General features: G+C 29.7%; 2 protein-coding genes across 10 annotated transcripts in view; both read left to right on the top strand.

Annotated features, from left to right (window-relative positions):
• Nucleotides 1-25686, top strand: part of LOC145186833 (cilia- and flagella-associated protein 54-like) — a 39922-nt gene extending 14236 nt beyond the window's left edge. For 4 of the 9 annotated variants that reach the window (XM_090096346.1, XM_090096348.1, XM_090096347.1 and 1 more), the window contains exons 22-49: nt 1005-1160; nt 1260-1376; nt 1472-1598; nt 2118-2207; nt 3230-3356; nt 3504-3570; nt 3716-3832; nt 3936-3995; nt 5352-5459; nt 5581-5720; nt 5927-6055; nt 6174-6276; nt 6615-6833; nt 7000-7169; nt 7664-7968; nt 8068-8314; nt 8427-8609; nt 8799-8865; nt 8967-9795; nt 16293-16440; nt 17381-17684; nt 17843-18001; nt 19083-19353; nt 19991-20099; nt 20286-20821; nt 21007-21267; nt 21706-21863; nt 21977-22259. In XM_090096346.1, the coding sequence (XP_089952472.1) occupies nt 1005-1160; nt 1260-1376; nt 1472-1598; nt 2118-2207; nt 3230-3356; nt 3504-3570; nt 3716-3832; nt 3936-3995; nt 5352-5459; nt 5581-5720; nt 5927-6055; nt 6174-6276; nt 6615-6833; nt 7000-7169; nt 7664-7968; nt 8068-8314; nt 8427-8609; nt 8799-8865; nt 8967-9795; nt 16293-16440; nt 17381-17684; nt 17843-18001; nt 19083-19353; nt 19991-20099; nt 20286-20821; nt 21007-21267; nt 21706-21863; nt 21977-22111 (5442 nt within the window). In that variant the 3' untranslated portion in view covers nt 22112-22259. Of the gene's footprint in view, nt 1-1004; nt 1161-1259; nt 1377-1471; nt 1599-2117; nt 2208-3229; nt 3357-3503; nt 3571-3715; nt 3833-3935; nt 3996-5351; nt 5460-5580; nt 5721-5926; nt 6056-6159; nt 6277-6614; nt 6834-6999; nt 7170-7663; nt 7969-8067; nt 8315-8426; nt 8610-8798; nt 8866-8966; nt 9796-11181; nt 11311-16292; nt 16441-17380; nt 17685-17842; nt 18002-19082; nt 19354-19990; nt 20100-20285; nt 20822-21006; nt 21268-21705; nt 21864-21976; nt 22260-22291; nt 23415-24425 lie in introns of those variants that run through there. The other 5 variants (XR_016455102.1, XM_090096345.1, XM_090096349.1 and 2 more) reach the window with 5 other exon arrangements.
• On the top strand, nt 23441-25686 carry LOC145186835 (high-affinity lysophosphatidic acid receptor-like). The gene has a single exon (XM_080063117.2). The coding sequence runs from the start codon at nt 24613-24615 to the stop codon at nt 25651-25653; it is 1041 nt and encodes a 346-aa protein (XP_079919243.2). The 5' UTR covers nt 23441-24612; the 3' UTR covers nt 25654-25686.
• Nucleotides 25687-26679: the final 993 nt, after the last annotated feature.

The raw sequence follows: 26679 nt of genomic DNA, 5'->3' as shown, positions 1-26679 counted from the left end.
TAATGAATTTTTTTATTGATTATCCTAAGATCATAGAAGAACCTTTTTGGGGGTGAGTGAATATTCTCAAAAAACAAAAATTTTTGGACACATGCATATTCATACACAAGTATTTCCTCATAATAAATCATTATATTTACACATATACAGTTGTATATATTTAGCAAAGACTGCTGTAGTACTAAATACAAGTTTAATGATAAAGTATTAGCAAAAAAAAAAAAAAGCACTATTAATCAGTCTTTTCTTCTAAGAGGCTGATTTTTCAAAATAGGTCTCACAAATAAGTTCTGTGAGATTTATTTTGAAAAATAAATCTTAGAGAACAATGAGAAAATGAATATCAAATGCTTATATTAATGAATACATTGATATAAAATGATTATTCTTAGTACCAGGTTCTTTAGAAGATTTACATAGCAAAAAAAGATAATGAGTTAAAATTCTTAAATTTATGAACCTCAATTTTTTTGTCTAACATCTTCATCAACTTGTAGAAGTATTTTTTCTTAGTCCATAAAATTCATAGACTAAATCATTCTTTTTTTCAGCTGTTTCATTCTTTCAGTCTTTACGTGTGTAATCTCTGGTCAGTGGTTATATGAGATTTTTTAATGTTTGATCTTTTAAGTTGCATTTTCAATCATATTCAAATTTATTTCAAATCATATTCAACTTTTTCCCTAATATCTCTTTTTTCATTCAATACTTTTGACTTTTGGTCCTGAACCTTCTGTTGCTGCAGCAGTTTTCAGTTCAAAAGGTGTTTTGAATTCAACATGAAATCTATCTGGCCTAAGTAAATTCCTTTTTTTGTGCTGATGTCTGCCTTACAGTGAAATCCTAATAAATAAATGTAATTATTATTTTTTTGTTATTACAGTTACTATTATTGTTAATGTTACAATTCTTATTATTATTGTTTTTAACATTATTATGACATTCAATCTAATTTCATCAGGCTGTCCTGTTTAAGCTTTATAGCATCATGTTTTATTTTGTAGCTAAAACGTATAAATTTGTGTGTAAAGATTATTCTTGCAATTCAAGTCTCTGCAATGTTAAATGATGAGTCATTATGCGTGCAGGGCTGTGTGCAAATATTTGAATTATTATCTCCTATCATTTATTGGAAACTATTGATTTATCCTGTTTTACAGGTGAACTTTTGACTCTTGGTTTAATTAAAGTTCACTCTGTTTTAACTTATTATATTAAAGATCACTTTTGTATTAATCATTTACTTTAAAAAATATTAGGTCTTAGAGTATTTATTTGCAAGTTTACAAGAAATAAAAAACTTTCAAAGATTCAGCAGTTTATATTCAGATCCTCTGCAACAAGTAGTCAAGTGCATCACTAACTATGTTTCTAAGGTATTTGAGATTATGGGTGGATATTTTTGATAATAAATGCATGAATGACTTTGCATTTGAATGTATTTTAATTTTTTTACATGTTAAATTTTTAGGTTTTTATGGGTCTTAAAAATGAATCAGCTGCTACTCATGTGTTACAGCTTGGTAAAAAGATTTGCTCTGGGCCATCAAACATCTCTTCAAAAAATGTTGCTCTTGTCTCATATGATAGTGTTTCAGGTTGGTCTTCAAAAAGCAACTTAATCTTTTCATTTTTTTGTTTCAAAATGTGCTGCTTTTATCAAAATATAGAAGCAGCACATTTGTTTATTGATGATATTTTTTTGGCCTAAATTACCTTCCATTTTTAATTTTGTGCCCTTGATGTGTTTACTAAATTTTTTATGGTTGGTTAAGAAAATATGTTTCAGAAAATATGAACCAAGAAGGTATACCAACTGATTGGTTTCTTATATTTTTTAAAAAGTAAATAAAAATCTGAATTTCTATATTGTTCAGTACTAGCTTGAAATTAGTAGTCACTAAACCACAGTTGCCAGTGGTCACTAAACCACAGTTGCCAGTTGGTCTCCTTAGATTTTTATTACTTCTGGTTAAAAAAAAAAAGACCACTACAGTCATGTGATGACACAATGGTGCTTTTTGTGTTATCTGTGTTTTTCAGATTACTACGGCTTTTTTTTTTTTTTTCTCAGTTAAAAAAAAAGGCATTGCACTTTTTGTTTTATGTTTACTCAGAAAGAAACCCAAAGATTAATGAAAGGGAATATCCGATTATTTTAAAAACCTCTGGAGATAATCTAACAGCATTGCAGGCATATAAAGAAGGTTGGCTGTTTAAAATGTTTGTTTTTTTTAAACCAGTTGTAGAATTTTATCCATGAAAATTAAAATAATTAAAGACTTTAATTTGTTTGCAAAGACTTTTGTAATCTTCAAAGTGTATTAATTTAATTTTATTATAGCAAATGCAACAGTATTTATTGAAGTTTTATTAACCGTTCAACTTTGTGCGTTATCTTACTGAAACATAAAACTTTTACACCATTTAATATGTTGTAAAATATTTAACAGAAAACTTTTCACCATATTTTTAGCAAAAAATATGTTAAGGCACATGTGGAACTAGGTTTTATATGTGCCTTCCAACTCAATTCAAATTAGCTCAATTTAAAATTTTTTGGATTTGGTAATTTTAAAAACAACATTCTCATATGTAGAAGTGTTTACTTTTAAGAATGTATTCAGGATTATACCTGTTACATAATTAGTTGAGCACTATTAATCCTATTTGTATAACTGGTGTTATTTATGAAACTGGTTTAACACTTAATTGATCAAAATTAAGATCAAAATTGATTAATTGATCAAAACACGACTTTGACACTTTGCCGAAACCAAAATGTTAACGTTGAAAAATTGATATTATAACTTATTTTGATATTATTTACTGAAAAAGGAATAAACTACATAACACATTAAGAGATGTACGTTAAGTTGCGATTAAGCTGGATCGATCAATCTACTTTAGGGTTTATAGGCATATAAAAAATCTGGGGCTTCTAGTGTTAATTTGGCATTACACCAGTTATATAAACAGGGTTAACAGTACTGTATATCAAACAACATGTAATTCCAGTTTTTTTTACTCTATAAAATGGTGTAATATATCAGCTTGTTTTGTTAGATATACATTTTAAGATAGGTTAGGAATTTTACTAATGCTAAAATGGTGCTTGAGATATGAGTAAATATTTTGAATCAATATTTTAAGTCCAAGTTTGATTCAATGTAGAATTTACTGATTTCTTGTGGTCTTATAAATAGTTTGTAAGTTTCTTTTTCATCAGTTGTTAAGCTCAAGAAGCGGACAGACTACCTACAAAATGCTGTACATGTTGTTACAAAAGCTTTTAATGAAAGATCTTTTGAAAATGTTATTGAATGGACTGAAGAAACATTGAGCTCAATAAAGAGGTAATCAAGACAAAAGTTGTAAAATAGACAAAAGTAGTTTATGTGAATGTGGTTTAAATGCTTGAAATAATTGTTTGCTGAAGTTCTAGTATATGATATCTGATTCATGTAAAATTATAATTTAACCCTATGAAACTTTTATTTTAGGCGAAATGAAATGCTTTTAATTGATACTGTAAATGAAAATAAGCTTTCTTTTGGAAATAATGAAGAGGTACAAGTTGCTAAAATTCACCTTTTTTTCCTAAACATTTAGGAAATGTTTTTTTATTTTTAAAGTTTTTATCTGCACTTGTGTAAGTTGGAAGTGTTTTACAGAAGAAGTTTTTTAACATGTCTTTAATTTGCATATTTTCCAGGACACTAACAATAGTTCTGATGAGAACAATAAAGGTGGAAGTCAAAACATTCCTATTCAAACTAATAAACTGAAACAAAGGTCTAATTTAAGCAAGAAAGGAAAATCCAAAACATTGGTATTTTAAAATGAATTCTTTTAGAATTTTATTAAAGCTTTATATTTATAAGGTTAGTTCCCTAATTTGTAAAGGTATCCACTAGGAGCTTTTTTCATTGCAGAACAATTCAAAGAAAAAAAATATTCCTAAAGAAAAGGTTTCTGCAGAAGAAAATTTCAAGGTATCATGATAATAACTTTATAGCTTGAAATTATTTATAAAATTTAATAAGATATTTTGAAAAGTTATTAGATGGCTATTATTTGATTATTAAAAGTCATTAATTGCTCCTTAAATCTTTACTATAGTCATCTGTAGATATTTTACACAGACATGACAAAACTTTTACACAGACAGAAAATAAAAGATGCTCACAGAAACTGTTTATATAATTAAACAAGTTATTTATACAAATTAAGTAATTGTAATTGGTCACAAAAATAAATACCTAATACTTGGTTGCTATCCCCTTTGCTCTTTTTAATGCAAGGATTCTTCTAAGCATGTCAGTGATGAGTTGACAAATATCATCTTGAGGAATTTCTTTCCATGTTTGAGTTAATAATCCTAAAAGTTTGGCCTTAGAAGATGGCTTTTTTCCAAGGTTTAAGTTTAAGATGGTTTTCTGTAATATAGAAGCATATTAGGCTGAATTGATGTTTCCTTTGCACTGGACAAGCTCTGAGCAACCATCTCTCCAAATTGCCCCTTATACAATTACTGAAAAATCCCCATGTTTTACTGTTGGCTGCAGTCTTTTTAAATCAAAATCTTGGCTATAGAGTCTCCATACCCATACCCTTCCACTGTCGGAAAATAATACAAATCGTGATTCATCAGAAAAAGTTATAGGGTTCCAAAAGGTCACAGGCCTCTTCATTATCTCATGAGCCCAATCTTTTCTGTGCTTGACATTAGCTGGATGGAGTAGAGCTTTTCCTTCTTGCAGTTCTACCATAGTAGCCCAGCTTGTAAAGATACTTGTAGCTGTTCTTTGACCAAGATCAGCTTGTGCTGCTATGTCAGAGGCCTTGAATCCATTTCAACATTTTTTTTTTTATAAGATTTAAAGTTCTTTCAGAGGGCCCAGGGCAACCTGGATGAGGTTTTATGCATTCCTTACTTTCTCCGGTGAATTGTAAAATCACTCTATTAACAGTAGAAAGGGTTATTGAAAGATTTACAGATATTTTGTGTTGACTAAGACCACTGTTATGTTGACTCACAATGCATCCTCATTAAAATTCATATAGGTCTGATGCTGTTTTGGTTTGTGGCATGTTACAATATTTTTATATTCAATTTTAGTCAAGTAAGCTAAATTAACGTAACAATTTTATTACCTGTAAATAATATTAATCATGAATTAAAAGCTGAACATTTATACCTGGAATTTCTGCCATGTCTGTGTACTCTAATAGTAGTAATTTGAGTAGAATACTACTGTATTATCTGAGGGATATACAATAACCTGTGTTATATTCAGTGAATGCAATCCTCAGTATTATACCTAGTAACTAAACTTCATCATTCACAGGATGCAGTCAGTAAAGTTTTGCCTGGAATACTGACTTTTTTTAAAATGAAGAAGCAGCGAATGAAGTTTAGGAAGATTTCTCTTATTGAACTAAGATGGCGATGTCAGGTGAATGACAACATTTTTATAAGTTTTTAATTTATACAGAGTATTATTACAATATATCTTATCCATAGTATGTCTGCAATGTAGATTAGTATTAGCTATTCATCAGATAAATTTTTTTTAGTTAAACATAGTCAATGGTGAATGTTTTTTTCAATTAACATTGGAGGAGTTTAATAACATAGCAAAAAAACTTGGCTACTTAAATAGACAGCTTTACTATTCAAGTGATCAGCTTGAAAATAATGTTGATCGTAGTATAAGGTACACATTAAATAGTTTCAAAGTATTCTACTTAATATGTTAAAAAAAGATAATAATAGTTTTTTTTTCTATGTAATTTTTTGTTTGGCTTTGTATTTTATGATATCCTGGAAAACTTTCTTACAGCTTTCTGAATACATTATACATTCAGGATAAAAATAGTTGTCAATTAATAATTGCTGTAAAGAACTTGTTTTTTATTTTAGGGTCATTTCTTCAAATTTATTTACATTGGGATCAATTGGTGTATTACTTGTTGATTGGCCTGGTAGTATGAATGGGCCTGTAACAAAGATTGATGAAGCTGTTGAGGTTCAGAATGTTCTAGATACTTGGTATATTGTTGCATTATTTAAGATTTAAAGGCAAGCAGAAATTGTATGTTTCTTAAGTCTTATTCTTAAAAACATGTTTCTAAACTATATTCTTAAGTTTTTAGTGATTTGAATTTAGCTCACCAACTTCATGTACAGAAATTAATAATCAATCAGAAAACATCTACAACGGGTTTATTGAGAATTTTAAACAAGCTTGTTTGTGTCTTAAGAGAGCAATGGTTGGTTCTTATTTTGTCAATATTTTTGTGTAAATTTTCTACTTTAAAGAACAAGTTTGTGTAGCAAATTTTTATAGGGGCAAAAAAACTTAATTTTGTTTGTTTCCAAACTGATCACTAGACAAAAATTTGTTTCCTTTAAGTTATGGTTTCCTTTAGGGTTTCTTTAGCTAATTTTTTTATTTCTCAATGGTTTTTGTTAAATATAATGCTAATGAATCTATGATTAATGACTTTTTTATGAAAAGTTTACAAAAGTTATTTCTTTTTGCCTTAGAAGCATGCAAAAAATAATTGTGCGTGTGTTGTTTTTATGTCAAAACTTTGTTAAAATTTAGGTCCTTGCACACAGAGGGAAAAACTGGATGTTACTTCAACAAGCTTGTAATAATCTTTTTACCTACACTCACACATTAATTACAAAGGTGGTAGTGGTCAACTCCACTTTGGACAAAAATCAACTATTTTGTGCAAACTATCTTAGATCATTTTTCTACATGAATTTTTTTCATGCTGCTGATTTTATTTTGGATATGATGTCAGAAACTATGTTCAAGGTTTTACTGTTTAATTGATTTATTAATTACTTTGATTTATAAAAAAAAATCAACTATAATACAATATAATAAATATTATATAAAATATTATATAAAATAATAAATGTAATGAAATGTTTATTTAGGAAATGTAACAAGATTTTGAATTTCATTAAATTACTTTTAGAGCAACACTCAGCACAAGCAAATTTTTTCAACAGACTTTCTTTATGAAAACTCTGGAATAAGCCTTGCTGAAATGATGCGTGTGGTTTTTTTTGCAATTGAAATTTTGTTTTATGAGAAAAAGTTTGAGAAAGTTTGTTATCTTATCATTCAACTAAATGAGTTAACACAGTTGCGTTTTTGAAATTTAGATTATTTTTCTGTCACATATTATTAAGATGACAATAGTAATAATAATGATAATAATAGTAATAATAATAATAATAATAATAATAATAGTAATAATAATAATAATAATAATAATAATAATAATAATAATAATAATAATAATAATAATAATAATAATAATAATAATAATAATAATAATAATAATAATAATAATAATAATAATAATAGTAATAATAATGATAATAATAATAATAATAATAATAATAATAATAATAATAATAATAATAATAATAATAATAATAATAATAATAATAATAATAATAATAATAAAAATAATGATAATAATAATAATAGCTTTGATTTATAGTAATAAGGGTTGTAATGGTGATGCCTAGGTATTGATGATAAGGAAGATTATGGTGATAATAGTTTGAGGATGAATGTTGATAGTAATGGTGAAAGTAAGTTATGTAATCATATTAATAATCTTTCTATAGAGGATTCTACTCTGATGTTCTTCTACCATTGCTATCTTACTCTAAGCAATATCTAAATGATCAAAATGCTGGATGTAAAAAAAACTATATAGATATTATCAATCCTGTTGAGGCAACTAAATTACCTTCTAAAGCAAAATATACTTTAAAATTGCAAAATAATGATCTGAAACTCAAGATTACATCATCAGACTGTGAAGAAACCATAAAAAAGCTTTACAGTTCTTTAGAGATAAAAAGTTCCAGTTTGAGATCATTAGAACATAGCAGGCAGTTGCTGCATGCCTACTTAGCTGGAAGAATTGGTATCTTTTTTTTTTCATTTTAAAGTTGATTTAAATCTTTTTAGATTATTTGCTGAACCTATTTTATCTTTGTTGTAACCGTATTTATTTTCATATTAGGGGCTGGTAATGATTTCTTAGCCAATAAAAAAGCAGTTTCACATAACCCTGCAAATTTGCTAGAGAAAACTTTTGAAAATTTAGAAGAAGTTGAGTTCTATCCATTGGTATTGGACACTGATATAATAATAGTGGTGAATTCTTATGAGAAAACAATCATCCAGCTTCTACAACAACAACAGACAGAGGTTGCAGCACAAGCTATGAATGAGCTTGGAGATGTTTTCTTTCATAAAAATGATAAAAAGTGAAGACTATTTTAGACATTTTTACTTTCTTATACTTTTTGTTTTCTCTTTTTTATTTACAAACTTTTTACTGTTTTCTATGAAAAAAAACTTATTATTTGTTCTTTGTAGAAGTGCTAAGATCTGGTGGTCAAAAGCTATTGATTGCATCTTAAAAAAACCAGAGGGAATAAAATCATGGCGTGAGCTTGTAATAAAAGATGAAAAATCAATCCATGCTTATAAGGAGTTATTTAAGAGATGTAATGTCTGGGGATGTCTTTTAGTTGGTGTGCTTGCTGCTAAAATAGCAAAGTAATCTTTTTTATTTTTTTGTTATTTTTTTTTTTTTTATTGTTACTATTTGTTATTGTGGTTGTTAGTATTTATTTTTTTATTCTATTATTAACACCTTTGGTATTTAAATATATAAAAAGGCATAAGCTAGTTATCTAGCTGCCTATCTTTTCTCATAAAAACTCTAATGCTTTTTAATTAAAACAGATATACTTATGAGAGCAATGTAAGTTTGTGCATTGATGCATGTCAGATGTCAGCAGCTTTCTTTAAGGTCAGAGTTAGTTGTTTACATTACCTATACTGATCTAAAAGGATATTAATCAAAAGTGCTTGTCTAATCAATGCAGCAAACTTTTGTATTTATTTTTACAGGCGATATTTTGCTGCTCTTTAAATCATCCTTTATTATTTGCTTCATACATAAGTTACCAGATTGGTCCAAAACATCCAACCAAACATATTTTACCTGGCATTAATATTTTTTTTGATGTTCACCGTATCAATTGTGCAAGTTTAATTGTTAACATGATCTGGGTTTGCAAGCAACTTTTAATGGTGGGTTTTTATATTGAAATTCAGCCATTACTGACATTTGCGCAATATCTTTCTAGTCAAGTCTGTCATCATTTGTTAAGTGCAGTTGAAGTAAAGCTCATGCGCATATCCTCGCTTGTTCATCTAAGTTTTTTAAATCTTGCTGTAAACAACTTTGTAGATATTGTATCAGGTATTGATCTTCCTGCTCCAGCAGATGTTATTCGTAGTGAGTTTTCTTATGATTGGCCTTTAGTTCAGGATAACGTTTTAACTTCGTATGATTTAATTTTTGCATTGTGCAAGTTCAAAGTTACTTCTTGTCATTTGGTTTCATTTGGAAGTTTGTTGTGTCATCAAGTATCCATACAGCAAGCTGCATTGTTGTCAGCATTAGCTTCTCTTATATTTGATTATCCAGAATTTACTAACTGTGATATGAATTGCAACAAAATTCACAGCGCATCTGAAGAAGATCAAAGTAGCATCCTGAATAAGAAGAGCTCTTCTTTAAAAGGTTCTGAGAAAGTATTAAATTTCAGCTTGTTATCTACTAATGTTGATCAAACTTTAACATTGAGTAGTGCTCAACTAAGAGGCAAGTTACTCTGCACATCTACAAGGATTTTGGTTGATGTCTTAACTAAAGTTTCAGAAAATTGCTCAGGTGAGCTGACAATAAGTAATTACTTGTGTGCTTTGTTAATTCAACTTGATATATATATGTGTTTGGGTTGCTCACTTTCCATAGACAAATAAATAAGGCCATTTTATCAAGTTCTCTTTTGTTTTTTGCTCTTTTTCGTATAAGTATTAGGATATTAACATATTTAGCGCTACAAATAAAGTTTTTGTGTTTAGTGCTGCAAATAAAGTTTTTATATTAAGTGCTGCAGGTAAATCAAGACGACTATATTTCCTTTATGGTTATCTATCTCTTTTTTCTCTCTTGCGCCGCTTATACGTAGTTATACAATTTATATACATTTTCCGAATTCTATAAGGGCCTGTTTATATGGACAAAGGCTAGCCCGGAAAACGAGCCAGTTTTATAATTGCGTTTACATGAATTTTTGCCAAAAAAATAAAAAATGGTATCGAGGTCAGCCTGGCTTTTTCTAGCAGGGCTGGCCTCTTTATCGGTAAAATAATAACTTTAAAATCGTAGTTGCTGGTTTAAAACTGGCAGAACTGATTTATGGTGGCATAATATAATAACTGGTGTAGCTCCCATTGATGTATGGAAAACAAATTTTAGGCTTTCACGGTTTTTTTTTCATGAATCTGGTTTCAGAGTTAAGCCCTTATTTATCTCCTGACCCTTTTGAGAGTTGTCAGCAGTATAAATAAAACTGCAAATAATAAAATCGAAAAATGATTGTAAATTATAAAAGCAGAACAACTAAAATTTTAAGTACACGGAAGTTGCCAGTTTTATTATTAAATTTATTATTTTACGCGGAAGCTTTCAAATTAAAAAATGTTAGAATTTGTACGCATGCGTACAAATTTGTGTAAGAAATAAACCAGCCCTTTTGCCGAGATCTCGGCAAAAAAACAGTGAGATCTCGCTATCCGGGCTAGCTCGTTTATTCATATCATGGACCTATAAGAGATGGACATGCAACTTATTGTTTTACATCAAAGAGGCCGCAGAAATCAGCGAGCCATGCGAGTTTCCGACAAACTCTAAATTTTCACCCGTCAACAAAAAAAAACTACTAAAATGGCTGCCCACAGATTTAAAACAGAAACTCTGATCACGTGATATTAGTTTAAACTTTTATAGCATTTGTTTAATAAGACTGTTCAGGATAAAGTAACTACTTCACGTGTTGACAAATTACTAAACAAATTACACCAAGGTAAAGGAAATTAGTTGTCGGCACGAACAGATTGATTATTTTTCCAAGATAAATATTTGTAAATTTGGGATTTTTTTTCGTGTAAATAAAGTTCCGTCAATGATAAAATAGACGTTTAAGGATAATTTTAAAATGACTAAAAAAAGTAAATAAAATATAAAGAAGATTAAATAAAATTTTTTGTCTAGGTCTGGTTTCATTCAACTCCTTGGTCCTTCATTCACCAGCCTTAATTTTGTGTATTTTTTGAGTATTTTTTCCGATGTGTCGCCATTTGTTGCCTCGACAACTCTCTGAGCTCCATAATATATATTCCAGTATGCATTATTTTTTAGTAGGTGTATTTTCTAAAGGGATTTTTTATAATTCATTTGATAACGCAAAACCTTTTAAAAAGTTATTCAAGTTTATAATTATCTTTCAAAATGTGGCCAGATATTTCATGTTTTTGTTTTTCATATTTCATATATTATTTCATTTGTTATAAAAGGCACATAATAACCCATTTGTTTTTGTGAAATAAAAATTAGTTTATATATAGCTGGTAAATCATGTTATGTTAAAATTAAATATTTAGTTACTCTGCGGTTTGCCATAAATTGGCTTTGCTAAATTCTTTAAAACTGTGACAAATTATTTTTTTCTTTATTGTATTTACATTCATTTTATGTATAAGTTATTTATCCTTAACTGTATATATTTCTGTTGTTAAACATAAAAATAGAAAATTCTATAATATTTATAAACTAGAAGTCTACAGCAATATAGTAGATGGAGTAGTTCTCTGGACATGAAATCAATATGCTATAGGTAGCTACAAAACTAGTTGATATTTTGTATTATTTATTACATCTCTAGTTATAGATGTACTAAAGTAGTTAAGTAAATGATCTCCGTTTCTGTATTATAATCAGCGTTATTTCTTAAAATATTAAGAATATCCAGATATATGAAATTAAGCTTAAAACCTGATTCTATTGCTGTTATCTTGAATAACTAAAAGGAAGTTGATGTGACTGGTTAGACGAGACCAAAAACTTTCGACGAATCCGACAGACTTTAATATAATTTAATTTCTATTCTTTAAAACAAAAGATTTGTAACAATGCGCAACGAGCATGGTTCGCAAAAAAAACAATAGGTTGCACGTCCATCTCTTCTAGGCCGATGTTTATATGAGCTTGGTTTCCAATAGTTGTAGGAATGTCGTACAACCATGGGCGCCGGCAGGCAGGGGCAAGCGGGGGCAGCTGCCCTCCCCCCTGGAAAAGTAAAATAACAAATTTTAATATTCACAAAATTTCTTTTAACTTTTAAAAGATTTTATTTCGACATCTCATCAATTTAATTCATTTATAGTTTACTCACCGTAATGTAAATGACTACAGTTTAAATGAAATATTACTATCAAATGCAATAACTTCCATGATGGCGGAAGCTTTTTTACAAAGGCATATTTTATATTTAAAAAAAAAGATGTTTGAATGAAAGTTTAAAAAAAAGTATGAAAGAAAAATAAAAAAGGAATAAATAGAAAAAAACAATAGATAAATGAGAAGTATAGAAAACAAAAAGAAGAGAGGAAGAAAAAAAAGGAAAATAAAGGAAATAATAATAATAATAAAAAAAAAGAAATCGAATTACAATACCAAAGTTCTTACGCAAACAAATAAACTTCGAACTAACGAAGAAAGAATTGGATACAGTGATCAAATTTTTTAAATTATCTTTTAATGTGTCAGTTTCATTTACTTTTTATGCTGTTGTTTTTTTGTTTGTTGGCAAAATGTTTTTTGTTTGTATTGTATTTCTATTTTTTTTTTTTCCAATTTATTGTGTTATATTCATTTTAACAATACCATTACCTTGTGTTTTTTGCTAGCTAAATGTTGATTATTATAATTATATACATGGCCGCTGAGAGGGGGTGGAGGTGGGGGGTGGACGGGGAAGATTTCTGGGGCCCCGTGTGTGAACAAATTATTTTTTAAAGTAGTTTTTAAAAGATTTAAATAGTTTTGACTTTTAAAAGATTTAATTAACTTTTATTTTTAATTTTCAATGACCAGAGCACGCTTCTTTTGGTCCTGGGTATATAATTGATCATAATGAGGGCCCCTTAAGAATACTTTCCCAGGGCCCAAAATTTCTCTCGGCTGCTATGATTATATATATTTAATTTGATTAATTTGCATTAACCTGCTGTATTTTAATTTTTGTTTTGTTTTTTGGAATATGTCTAATTTGTATTTAATAAATCATTTAATGTTTTTTAACTAATCATTTTATTATTATATAATCTAGCATTATTAGGTATAATTTAGCATTAGCATTATGAGCGTTTTTCTGGGCTTTGCATGCTGAGCGTGCATCGTGAAAAAATACGCTCCAGAAAATCTGAATTTATGGAACAAATTGTAAATAAGTTTGGCAGTGAACGCAGACGACTGCAATTTCTATTTACTGAATAACAATGATTTAATTCTTGTTTTTTTATTTTTACATTTTCTTTAATTTTCTATTGCCACTGGTCTAATAAAATGACTTGATTAATTGATGCATTTATGTAGTTTTTGAAATATCACTGTTGAATTTTATTTTGCCCCTCCTTGTAAAAAATCCTGCCGGCGCCCATGCGTACAACAGTTGCACAACAACTTTGTTTTATAATGGAAACATTTTCTAGTGTAAGTTGCACAACTTAACGTCGGTTGTACAACAAATTTTATGTTGTACAACTGCAGTTGTGAGTTTTGAAAAAAATCTATTTCTGCAACGGTATTTTGTGTTTTTTGTGCAAAACGCGCAGCTTATTTTTTTAATGGAAACCACACAATAACTGCCGTACAACAATAAAGTTTAAAAAGTATCGCCATTGTGAGGAATTATTTTAACCTCCCCTGAGACACTAATGAGTCATTACTTTCTTTATGAACTTGACAATATTTTTCCCATCTGACTGCGAATCATACAATTTACAAACTCCACTCCCCTTTTACACAGTAGTACAACCGCCTTATTTTAACACATTGAATACATTAAGACCATACATACATTAACAACTACATACATTAATACCTACACACATTAGCACCTACATACATTAACACCTACACACACGCAAATTGCATCTTGAAGACGTTATTCACAACACCATAATTTACAAAGCATGGCGACGGTTCCATCTTGTGTGTTAGAAAAAATCTCTAATGCAGATTTTATGAACGAAGTTCAAAAGTTTCCAGTTTTGTATGACAAGTTTGATAAGGAATTTAAAGACAAATGGAAAAAGAAAAATGCATGGGAAGAAATTGGTTGTCTGTCAAACTTCTCTGCTAATCAAGCGGAAGAAAAGTATAAAAGCATTCGAAGTAGTTATGAAAGGTCGCTGAAATCAAAATGAAATATCTCATCAGGTTCTGGAAGGAATTCAGTTCCACCTCAGTTTCTTCAGCTCGATTGGCTAAATACTTTTATAGAACACCGTAAAACAACATCGAATATTTGTTCACCTTATGATTATAGATTAAAAACAACGAATTTGGAGGAAAACGTTGAGGTGGTTTGTGAGCAAGTTGAAAATATTCATTATTCATTGAACAAGGAGCTAAATAATCATTTATCTGAAGATGTGACTGAAAAAAACGATTATGTTAATTCTTGTGTGCAAGTAGAGTCAAGTGAATTGACAGTTCATACTGATAACTTAAAGAAAAAGAAAAATATTAGATTCTGATGATTTACTTGACAAAACTTTAGTGAAAACATTAGAAATGATTTACTCCAATATTGAAAATCCGACTGAAGAAGAGCAGGATGAAGATTATTTATGAAACCATTAATAGCACAGCTAAAGCGATTAAACAACTATTCCAAAGCCTCGGCTAAAGTTCAAATACAAGCACTTCTTCTCAAACTAGAGTTTTCAGATAAAGATGAAACAATCGAGCCTCTCTGTTTAACCTATTAATCTGAATAAAAAATGTAAATATTACATTCTAGCTTATTATTTTCTTAAACCAACTGATGTGAAAAGCTACACATTCTGTAAAATCCTTTGTAGTTGTAAAAAGAAGAACCTGATTTTGCAGGAGCCTCAATGCGTACATGTTTTCCATCAATAGCTCCTATGCATTGTGGAAAGTTCCAATTCTGATTAAACTCTTTAATGATGTTTTGCCATTCTTTTATGTCATTTGGGGCTCTTGGAAATATTTTTTTGAGAACTTCCCATATAGCACAACAAGTTTCTTCGATTATATTACAAACTGTAGCTCTCCCAACTCGAAAATAAAAGGACTGAGTTTGTTGTGATTCTCCTGTAGCCAGCTATCGAATTGTAATAATTACTCTTTGCGATGGACATAGAGACTCTCCACTGGGACAATACTTTTTCGTTAATGAAGATCCGATTAATGAGAAAAGGTGTTCAAGTCTGTCAGGAGACATTCTAAAGTATCGATAAAAAAAAGTTCCCTATCGAATAGCATTATTTCTTGCACCAAATAACTAAACGCACCTTGCTTAACGCGAATTTTAGATAGTTCTCTGACCCAAAACATATGCTTTTTTTTCTTTACGCTTTTTCGGCGTCTTAAAATTAAAAGTTTAAGAAAAAGTCGATAATTTAGAGTGAGATTTTTTTTTATGACGGCCATTTTTTGTTTGTTTACACTGTTTTTTTTTGAAAGATTTTTGCGCTAATTCAATCTAATGGAAAGATTGCGTTGCACAACAATTTACCGCACAACAAATCAAACGAACTTTGCACGATTTTTGTACGACATTTCTACAACTATTGGAAACCAAGCTATAAACGCAAAATAAAATTAGGTTAAAATATTGATGACGTCGATATCTCGGCAAACGGGCTGGCTCCGCAAACGAGCCAGCCCGCTTTCCATATAAACAGGCCCTAGGCTGTAATACAAATTATCTTACGCAATTGTTGTGACATAAGTACAATAATTAACCGTAATTAAATATAGTTATAAGCTATTACAACACTGTAAATAAAGTTTTTATGTTTAGTGCTGCAAATAAAGTTTTTTATGTAAAACCAGCTAAATTGTTTCTATGCAAAATGATTTTTTATGTTTCGAAAAAGAGATAGATAAATAAAGCACATAACAAGTGCGTTCTGACTTTAATAATTAAAACTGCAGATTTATGATTGTTCATTAGTTACTTATTCGCTTTATTAGTTCAATCTGATATGTATTTAACACAGATATCCACATACACACACATGCATAAGAAAGTACCAGTACTCACAGACAGTGTATTTATTCTATTAAAGCTACTACCTCATGGCAGTTGGGATTGTTTGTTCAATGTCATTTGGAGTTAGCATCGATTTATGAACAACGGTTACTATTTACTCAATCTATTGAGCGCATATACTTGTGTCTTCAAGCGATGACTTTTTGTTGTGTAAATGAAAATCAGTAAGTATGTTTATTAACTTTAATTTAATGGTTATTGCAAAAAAAAAGTATTTTAACATTAACAAATATATGAAGGGTCCAGGGGAAAAACGATGAGATCTGCTCATATCTCCAAATGAGAACCAAAAATCTCATTTGGAGATATGAGCAAAAGAAACTTTAACAACTGATTAAAACGTGTGCGCATATTAAGTGCGTATAATATAACTATTCCGAGATATAAGGCCGGGTGAATAAAAATGAGCAATTGCTTTTACTCAGTAATTGGTCAGCTTTACGTGAACAAAAACTTCAGCAGTTTGTCTCATATTTTTATTCACGTAAAGGTAAGCAATTTACTCAGTAATTGCTCAATTTTACGTGAATAAAAACTTAAGAAAAGTTGTTGAAGTTTTTATTCACGTAAAGCTGACCAGTTACTGAGTAAAAGCAATTGCTCATTTTTATTCACCCGGCCAATAGACTTTGTAGAATAAAGTCCACTAATGCGTTTTAAACGGTAATAACGCGTATTTATCATTCTTAAATTTCTTTTAATCAATAAACTTCATAATAATATATGTTAAAGTTCAATTAATACTAATTTAAGCAATAACTTACAGTAAAAAAACTAAAGAGAGACAATGTATGACGCCACGCTGTAAAGAGATGGGATGGGCAATTTTAAAACGCATTTTTTGGTAGGATTGCCATCGTTTTTTTCCTTTCGCAATACGATATTCTGAAAGGCGACAAAAAATGCTACTAGATGGCACTAGCACAATTTTTTCAGGCAAATTTGGAATCTCATCGTTTTTCCCCTGGAACCTTCATACTAATTATATTAATAAACATATTTTTTGTAAACTTCTCGAGTTTTAACTATAATATTGAATAGTTAACTAAAAATTTAACTAAAGTATTGAATAATTTAACAAATTCTGCATTTTTTAAATTTCAGATTAAATGACAACTCAAACGCTGTAGGTGCTAAATATACTCCTAATATTCGTGCATTTTCTGACCTAAGTGTGATTACATGGATGCAATGTAAGATTAGATTATGCAGTTTTCTACTCCAAACCACCGTTTTTCAATCCACAAATGTTTCAGTTAATGATTTCTTTGAAAATCTCACGCAAGCTTTAATTGAATGTAAAACCTTCAATGATTCTACATCTCTACTTGAGTTTGAATTTTTAAAAACAAAAAGTAACGTGCGAAAGGGTGACGTGCCAATTGATGAGGTTGTCGTTAGTTTAGAGGTGCATGTTTGTTTATAGCGTTTTTTTTACTTTTTTTTGCTGTTATAGACTAATTTTCTTTATTTTTTTTATTTTTTTTATTTTCTTTTTTTTTAATATGTAACTGCATTAATAAAAAAAAAAAAAAAAATGGGCTGAATATATTTTATACATTCTAGGAATTAAAAAACCTTATTCTGCAACTTCCTGAAATATCTCTACCAACAAAACATTTACTCTTTGAAGTTGAAACTCTAGAAGCTGACTTCCGAGCGCTGGATTCTTTGGATGTAGCCATAGAACGCTTTTTATCATTAGAGAATGATATATTGCAAGAGGTAAGCGTGTGTATACATGAATTATGATGACGGCTTTGTGTAAAATAGATAAGCTCATGACCTTGCGTGTGACTTTTTCTGAGCCAAAAAATCTTTTGTGAGTGTAAGAAATTTTAATCCAAAATTTTGTGAATTTTAAGAAGTTTTTTTAAAATTGAAAAAAAATAAAATTTGTGTAAATTCTAAGAGATTTTTCTGAAATTTATCCGAAAGTTTAGTATAGTTTTGTATACAAAGAGATTTTCTCTTATTTCCGACTTGCAATATTTATGATTTGTTGTTTGAATTTATCCGGTGTTTTCCGAAAAGTTAAAAAAAAACTTTCAAACTTTAGCTTCACTTTGTATCACTTCATATTATCCGAAAAATGTATTTTTACAAAAATATTTATTGCTAACATTTAAGTTAAGAGCTTTAAAAATTTGCGTGACAAATATTTAATTTATTAATGAACTGAATTGACTAATCGAGGATTTGCATTTCTTCGAAATCATGGAATTTTGTGTTAAAAATGATTTCATATTAAAAAATGTAACCAAATGTAAATAATCCGGGGGTTACATTGAAGTTTTATCCATTTTCGTGAAACTTGTTAAAAATATTTTCGTAATCTGATTGTACTGAGTTATGTAACCTTATTTCATTTAAAAGCGAAAGAACACCTGTTATTGAAGTCCTGAAAATGTAAATTATTCAAATAAAAAGAGATTACTTATTTTTATATCAAAAAAATACATTTTTGTTTATTTCTAAAAATTTCATGTTATTTAAACTAGATGAAATTTTTTTTTTTTTCTTTTTTTTTTAATTTGTTGTTATTCGTTTATTCCCTTAATAAATTCGATCACTTCCAAAACGTTTTTTATTATTATTTATTCGAAAGTATTTCGAAATAATTTTTTCCGGTATTTCAGAAAAACGTTTATCCGAAAATTATCGGATCTGAAGCTTAAACTAAGTATCTAACGCAGGTGCTTATAATACATTTATAGAATTTTTGATATATTTTTTTATCGCACTAAAATAATTTTTTGTAAACAATTGCGTTCAATTTATTTTTAGCTGCTAATTATTTATTTAGATGTTTTTTCGTGGCCATCAGCTAAATGTTGACTGCAAATATCCTCTGTTGACTTCTGAACACTCGAATTCTCAATTGTTCTCTATTTTTTTGGCAATAAAATTTCGTTCCATACGCATTCAAGCTCTCTCTATCTTCTCTGCTACAAATTATGCGCACAAAGAAGATATCCTCTGCCATTTACTGGATGACATATCTTTGTGTTTATCAACTTTTTATTCGCTTGCTTCAAAGGAAGCACTTATGGCTGCAGAAATAACACTTTTGAAAGGTTTTTAATTTAAATCTTTTGCTAAATAAAAACTGAACTGAATTCTCTAAAATCTAAACGGCTCGCGGGTTATATTTCTCTCAAAGTTATAATGAGTGCTTTATAAGAAAAGGGACAGATTCAAACACATGTATGTTTGTATATTTCACATGTGCGTTTATACATATCACAAACGATGATAAAAACAGATAAGAGTAAAATTTAAAGTATACACATGGACGTAAGAATTAAACAAAGTAAAAGATTTTAAGTTAAAAACTGTAACAATTTTTTCATTTGTGTAATTATCATTTACGTCGATAAATCTAACTTTAGTTAAATCTATTTAAGAGTTTAGTTATTAACTTCTAAACGCTAATTTTTTTAGGAGGGCAAATCATTTTGCGTGGTAGCGTATGTATGCATTATATATTATCATGCATGTGCCGTTTGTGTGTAGACAGGCATTACATAAGTGTATAAACATAAATCCCTTAATTCATATAGAGTTGTTAGTATTCCTTGAATTGACGATGGGCTGTTGTGGGTCGTAGTGTTTCCACCTCTGTTTAAATCTAACTTTAAACATGATTACGAATATTCTGAGCCTAACTGTTGTACTTTAAAGACTTGTAATAATATTCTAAGTATTTTATAGGAAAAATTCAGCGACTTCTATTGGAAACAGGCCGATTAGAGATTTCCTCGTGTTTAGAGACCTTTGCGGACATTATCTCAACAACTTGTTCCCTCACTGGCGATCTTAGGTAGGTATTAAACCCATGTGATGCACTGTATATATAAGTGATGCACTGATGCACTATCTCTCTCTCTCTCTCTCTCTCTCTCTCTCTCTTTATATATAATATATATATATATATATATATATATATATATATATATATATATATATATATATATATATATATATATATTTGTTTATTTATTTATAGTGCATTGCAACAATGTTGCAGCGAAATAGCTTTGGCACTGTTTTACAAGATTGAAAATTCCCGCAGCAGGGATGCGAAAACAGTTAGCGAAACCAATATATACCGTTGCTTGGCTTGGTTGTGCATACACACAGCGTCGACTATCTCTGATTTCGATCAAAATAGTGTATCGTTTTTCAATGATAATACAGTTGTTATAAGTAATCTTGAAGATTTTCCGGAATTCTGCCTAGAAGACCTCGGGAAAAACTCTATTAATCTGAACGACGTCGTGCATTACATCACCCAGCTGCGTCAGAAGAGTAGTTTATACTCGTGTTTAGAAACTGTTCGCGAGAGAAAACTCAGTATCGTATTCCCAAAAGGGTATTTTAATCCTGCTATTAAATTGCGAGCTATGCATAATTATCTTATGACACGTTTTAATGAATATAACGAGCAGTTTTTTGCAGTTTTGAAATTTATTTCAAAATTCGCGCACTTCTTACACCGTGGAACAAAAAGTCACGATTCTTATGCTGACGTGTATGAAGATGGTAAGGGTTGATTAGTAATCATAAAATATTTTAATCGATTTAAGGTTTCTAAGGCTTTTCAGTTTCATTTTATTTGTAAAGAGATTTAAGAAAGTTAAACTTTCACGAATACGTCAAATGCAACGCTTACATTTGTTGAAGTTCGTGTTTCTACAATTTAAAAACTATGATTTATTATATTTTAGACTGTTTTTCCGATGTTGTTATTTCAAATATCAACCAAGTGGCGGTTTATTGGTATACTTCGGACTTATTTTACACTAATAATTCCGCTTATTTATTTTTGGCTTTAAGTAAAAGCAAAATAGACCTTGCAAAATTGCAAAGAATGCGTAACGGTGATATCTCGAATATCATTGCAGTGGAAGCCGTAAGTGTTGCGATTAAAACAGTTGCCCTACTACATGAAAAACTAGTTAAAACCATGCTGCTTATGGGTGTACAAGGTAAGAGTTCGGAGTGTTGTCACTATAACGAGTTTTAGAATTGTCACAGTTTTACGAAATTACTAAAAAACGTCAAAGTTACGGGAAAAAAATTACTACCCTGTTATAGCATTTAAGCATTTTTGTGACCATTCATATTGCAGCTAAGTATTTTTTTTTCCTAATTCTGACCTTTTTGAGTGACTTGTAATTCTGAAAAACGTGTTCAGAGCTCCGTCGAAAATTCTAAACTCAGCTCTTAGTTTTTTTTTTCTCTCTTGTTTTTTTCTTTTTAATAAATCTTAGTATAATGAATATTATTCTCATACTCTGTTCAATATATTTCATTATAAATATATTTCATTATAAATACGTTAAAGTTACTGTAACTTATCAATTATAGCATTACATATTACGTTATGCAACTTATTGATAGTGAAAGGGCGTTTTTTCTTTTAGATTATTCAAACAGTTTTGCACCTTTGTTGCTTGGCTCATCTTCACATATTAAAAGAAACGAATTTTCAAAAGACACGAAAGTTGACGAGTTTGGAAAATTTAGAAATGAGCTTGTTGAAATATTATCCGAGTTTCAAAGTCTATACGGCAAAAAGGAAGTAAGGTTTTAGCTTGAAATTAAATACCTTTTATTTCAAACTTACATGTGTGCAATATGGTCAATCGCGTGTTAGGTGTTAACCTTGTGAAAATTGTTTTTTTGTATATTTAGCTCATGCCTTTAGAGTTTTGTCAGAGAAACTTGTGTGATCTTGAAAAGCTTCTTAGCATTAACTGTTGTCAGATTATAATGGTTACAGATTCACTAGTGAGCTGGCTTGTTCATATGTTCGGCCAAAGTGCTTAATTAAACAGACTTTGCAACTTCTGCTGTTCTTTTGTATGAATGTTTTTATATTTTGTGTAAATGTTTATTTACAGTAATTTTAAAATTTAATGTTTTAGGGATGATTGGAAAACTATTTGTTATTTTAAGCAACACCAGTTTGTTTGAATTCTTCGACTTTTTGTTTTTCTTTTTTATCAGATTTAGTGTTGGATGGGTAATGAATCATGCGGGATGAGATAATAGATCGTGCGGACTTTCCCAAGTGTATTACTTGTTTTGTTGTTGTGTCTGTTTTTATTTGATGAAGTGGGAAGGGAAAACGGGTGGGAAGAGGAGGAGACAAATAAGCGAGTTAAAAATCGACTCAAGATTTGTGACACTCGTTTATATAAGTTGTCATTAATAGATAAGTAGATGAAAGCATTCAACTGTCGTATGACCCTCGAAGCACGCCCTTCAATTTGGACATAAAATTTGCTTTTTATAGTTTAAATGCCGATATGTTTAAGTTAAACCTTATAGAATAAATATATTGATGAAAAAGTATATAACCCAACTTTGTGGGTAGCGTGTATAGGAGTGAATAAATGATTTTCCTTGGAATCAAAATTTCTTTTTTAATTCTAAAAACAACAATCCTGTTTTAAATATTAAATTTCGTTCCTTCTTTTTTTGTGAGCATTTATTATTAATAACTTCATAAAGTAAAAAAAAAAAAAAAAAAAAAAAATATCTCCTCCTCGACAACTGTTATTTTAAACCTTAAACAACAACGTTACTTTCGTTTTCGTGAAATCTCGTTCTCATGAATACACCTGCGAACATCTAGAGATGCTCCAATTATGTTGTGTTTAATTTCATTTCGGCTAAAAACTTCTTGCACAAAGTTTTTACTTATACTAATTTTTTTGACATCTAATGTTGCATTGTAGTTTCTTCTTCAACAAAGATCAGCTCGTAAGTTCAATATTTATATTGTTAAATTTACAAAAAAAAGTGTTCGAAAGCGACTTTGCATTTCTTTAATGGTAATTCAATTTTACTGGCGTATTCGTTCAATTTATTTGTTATTGCTTTTTGTTTGGTTAGCTTTTGTTTCTGGTAAGTAAGATTTTTATTTTCGCAGCCGTGTTACTTGTTAATAATTTATTTATAGCTTTTATTATTTTAGACAATTTATAATCGTTCGGATTATTTCACAAAGCAGCATTTTGATGTTAAGCGGGAACGACTGAAAACTTTTCAAATAAAAGGCTGAAGTAACTTTCTGTTTCGTTGTGAGTTGCTACGAGGGGTGCAGTTTTATGGAGCGGAAATTTAGGTTATAATTTATTCTGTTACCGAACATCTAAAGCTTAAAAAAATTGCGCGGAATTTCTATGGAGAATTCTACTTAATTTGTGCTTGGATTTTAGAGATTGGATTGTGTAGAGATTTTTTATTTAGTTCTTTTTGATGCAACAGTTTTAGCTCTCGTGCTATTGCAATTGTTATAGCTATTAGTAAAAATTATAGTGGATGTAGATTGGAGATGTCTCTAGGGATACGACTATCGTCATCATCGTAGGTACTTTTATTAGGATAGTAGTAAAGAGAAAAATCTTTTTATATTTGGAAATGCTAACACTTCCTGTTTTTCAGTTCAAAACCAACAAAAGCATCTTTTACGTCGTGAAAACATATTTACGTAATCCAATAAATAACACTTAGAAAAAGTTTTTTATAAAAAAAAATTACAATTGAAATGTGAAACATTTCTTTTTCATCAGCGCGGTTGAAGATTGTGTAAAATGGATTTTTTTTTTTTTTTTTTTTTTTTTTATTTGGTAAATAAAACCAATTTATCAGACCAACGAGACATATTTGGTGTGTTATGTTAGAATTGCACAAATGTTTCAATATACAACCAAATTGACGTAATGAGAAGTAAACACTAAGAACAACCATTCCACAGCGACGTAGTGCTGATATCCATCCTAGTGTTTGTTATACTTAATTGTCAATGAAAGCCGCATTTATGTTTAAAGCAACCTGGCCATTTTTTAAAACCAAGAACTGTATAGTTATGGCAAGTTTAAAAAATCTACTTTAACATAGAATCTAAGCAAGAAGAATTTTTAATAACAACAGCGCCGTGCTAAGGCGCAACAATATTTGTAATGAGGTGATACATAAAGGTCGCAAATCTCTATAGTACAGCAGCTTTTTTTAAAAATATTCAGGATTTTATTGTTAATACAAGTATATTTTTAAGTTAAAAACCTTTTTAGATTTTTACTAATTAATAGAATATCAAGAATTCATCCATTAAAGGTGTGGATCTGTTCTTTAGATTCCAGTCTTATATGTGGTTTTTTGGACAATTTTCTTTTCGCAAAGTTATGTGATTTTTTTATGCGGTTGACTTAGATGAAGAACCTCTTGCGTCTTAGAAAGTGTTCCTACATTTTTCGTTTTGTGGACTGACATAGAGACATACAAACAACAGTGGGCATTTTTTATATTTGTCATGACAAAGTATGATTTATAGCAATTCAACGGAAACAAACGTATACCCTTCGTATGGAATCACCGTTTTCTTGACAAGTATCTTTGTTTGGTTGGTTGTTATATCTCTAACTGGTAATCTACTTTTATGCACAATAGTTTACCGTCGAGCAGCAATGAGATCTGGGATCAATTTGCTTTTGACCAATTTAGCATCGTGCGATTTTCTTACTTCGCTTATTGTTATTCCTGGTTCACTTTTGGTTTTAAATGTTAAAAAGTGGTGTTTAGACGAAGTGGTATGTGACCTGAGTGCAGCGGTTTACACGTTGTTTCATTTAGAAAAAGTTCAGATGTTGCTGATTCTAACAGTCAACCGGCACCTCATTATAATCAAAGGGAAAGACAGTATGACACAGAATAAATCTTTGATGTTTATTTTATTTAGCTGGATAATATCGTTGCTTACATCGTTGCTTCCCTTACTTGGCTGGAGTAGGTATACTTTCAAACCCGGCTATGTGCAATGTTTTTCGGATTTTAATGACCAAACTAGCGCTAGCTATGTCGTGTTTTTTTCCCTTACTCAAATCTTTTTACCTTCGATTGTTTTGGTGCTACTTTACTCACAAATGTTAAGAACCGTGAAGCGTAAATTCTCTCGTGTGCAGCACAATGTACCGGTTTCACAAACTTCTACTTATAAAAGCTTTAAAAAGATCGTAGATTTCAATTTTAAAGTACGCACAACACTCACGTTGTTTCTAATTTCGCTAACTTACGTTGTGACAGAAATTCCGCTTGGAATTATGAATATAATTTTATCCGTGGAAGGTCTTACTACTCCTCGCTGTATCACCATTTACTCGTATTTTGTCTGGTTATCTTTTACGCATTTCGTAATATATCCAATATTTTATTATTTCCAAATGACAAAGTTTAAAGAATCCGTACGACAATTAGCACCAAGTTTTTGTGGATGCGACTCCCTGATCTGGAATAGTAGGAAAAAATGGCGAGTGTGTCCAGAGAATTTGTATGTTATAAAAAGCCAAACTTCTGTTTGTACTTAGAAAAGGTTGCAATTATATTTCTTACATGAAAAACGAAAATTTTTTGATTTTTTGATAAAGTTTTTCAATTAGCGGCAAATTTACTTAATTTTGCAGGTATGTGGATTTTTTTTTTTTGTAGATAAATAGTTTATGCTTTTTTAATACAAAAAAGTTCTAAAATTTTAAGATAACTTAACGATGACTAATGATAGGGTAAGCACTAAATAATAACTGCTGCTAAATGTAAGCACTAAATAATTACTGCTGAATGACTTTCACTTTCTTTTTAATGAAATCATTAGTTGAAGTTAAGGGTGATTATAAACTAGTTTCAAAAAGCTGGGAAAACTTTTCTGTAATTCTTAATTAAATGCTTCTGTTACCCGGTCTTTTTAACCAAATCACCAGCATAATATTACATTTGGGTGAGAGACAGAGGCAATTGCAGTGGGTTCTCTCCCCCCCCCCCCCCCTCTATTTTCTAATTAGCCTCGCTCCAAAGAAAAGTATGCGAAATATTTTTTTTGAAACAATTTAGAGTAAACTGGGATTAGTGTAAAAAAAAAAAAAAGTGAACGGTTCAGCCATTTTGTTTCTTTGCATTTAATGCTAAATCAAAAATTCTTTAAGTAGGGTGTGGCACCGCATTGTAGAGAATTTTATGATTCATCTAAAGGCGTGAATATTATTTTGAAAAATTTATATTCCACAGTAAACTTTAAAATTCTCAACATAGTAAAGAAAAAAAAGAAAAGAAGACTCTAAATTCTCAAAAGTAAAATTAAATTTTACGTAACTAAAAACGCAGAAAATTTTTGATGGCGACCAAGATTCTCTTTTCAAAACTGAATAGTTCCATGAAAAATGTTTGAGCGATAAACCGAGAAAATGTTTATCTGGTGAAGAGTTAACACGCGCTAATTGCTTACACTTAGGCTAAGTTAATTAATAATTAAAACGCGCAAATCAAACGTTGTTCAGATTCTTTCATTCTCTTTGCTAAGTCCAAAATTTTTACACTTTAGATACCGTGGTCACACCACG

This window comes from Hydra viridissima, unplaced genomic scaffold, assembly GCF_058129835.1.
Source record: "Hydra viridissima isolate aposymbiotic clone 2 unplaced genomic scaffold, HvirCarnegie_v1 scaffold_8, whole genome shotgun sequence".
NCBI classification, from domain to species: domain Eukaryota; kingdom Metazoa; phylum Cnidaria; class Hydrozoa; order Anthoathecata; family Hydridae; genus Hydra; species Hydra viridissima.
Note: the sequence above shows the minus strand (reverse complement) of the source record. Positions and strands in the feature narration are given on the sequence as shown.

Coding starts and splice junctions, on each gene's coding strand:
- LOC145186835 (XM_080063117.2), top strand. CDS start 24,613: ATGATTTATAGCAATTCAACGGAAACAAACGTATACCCTTCGTATGGA.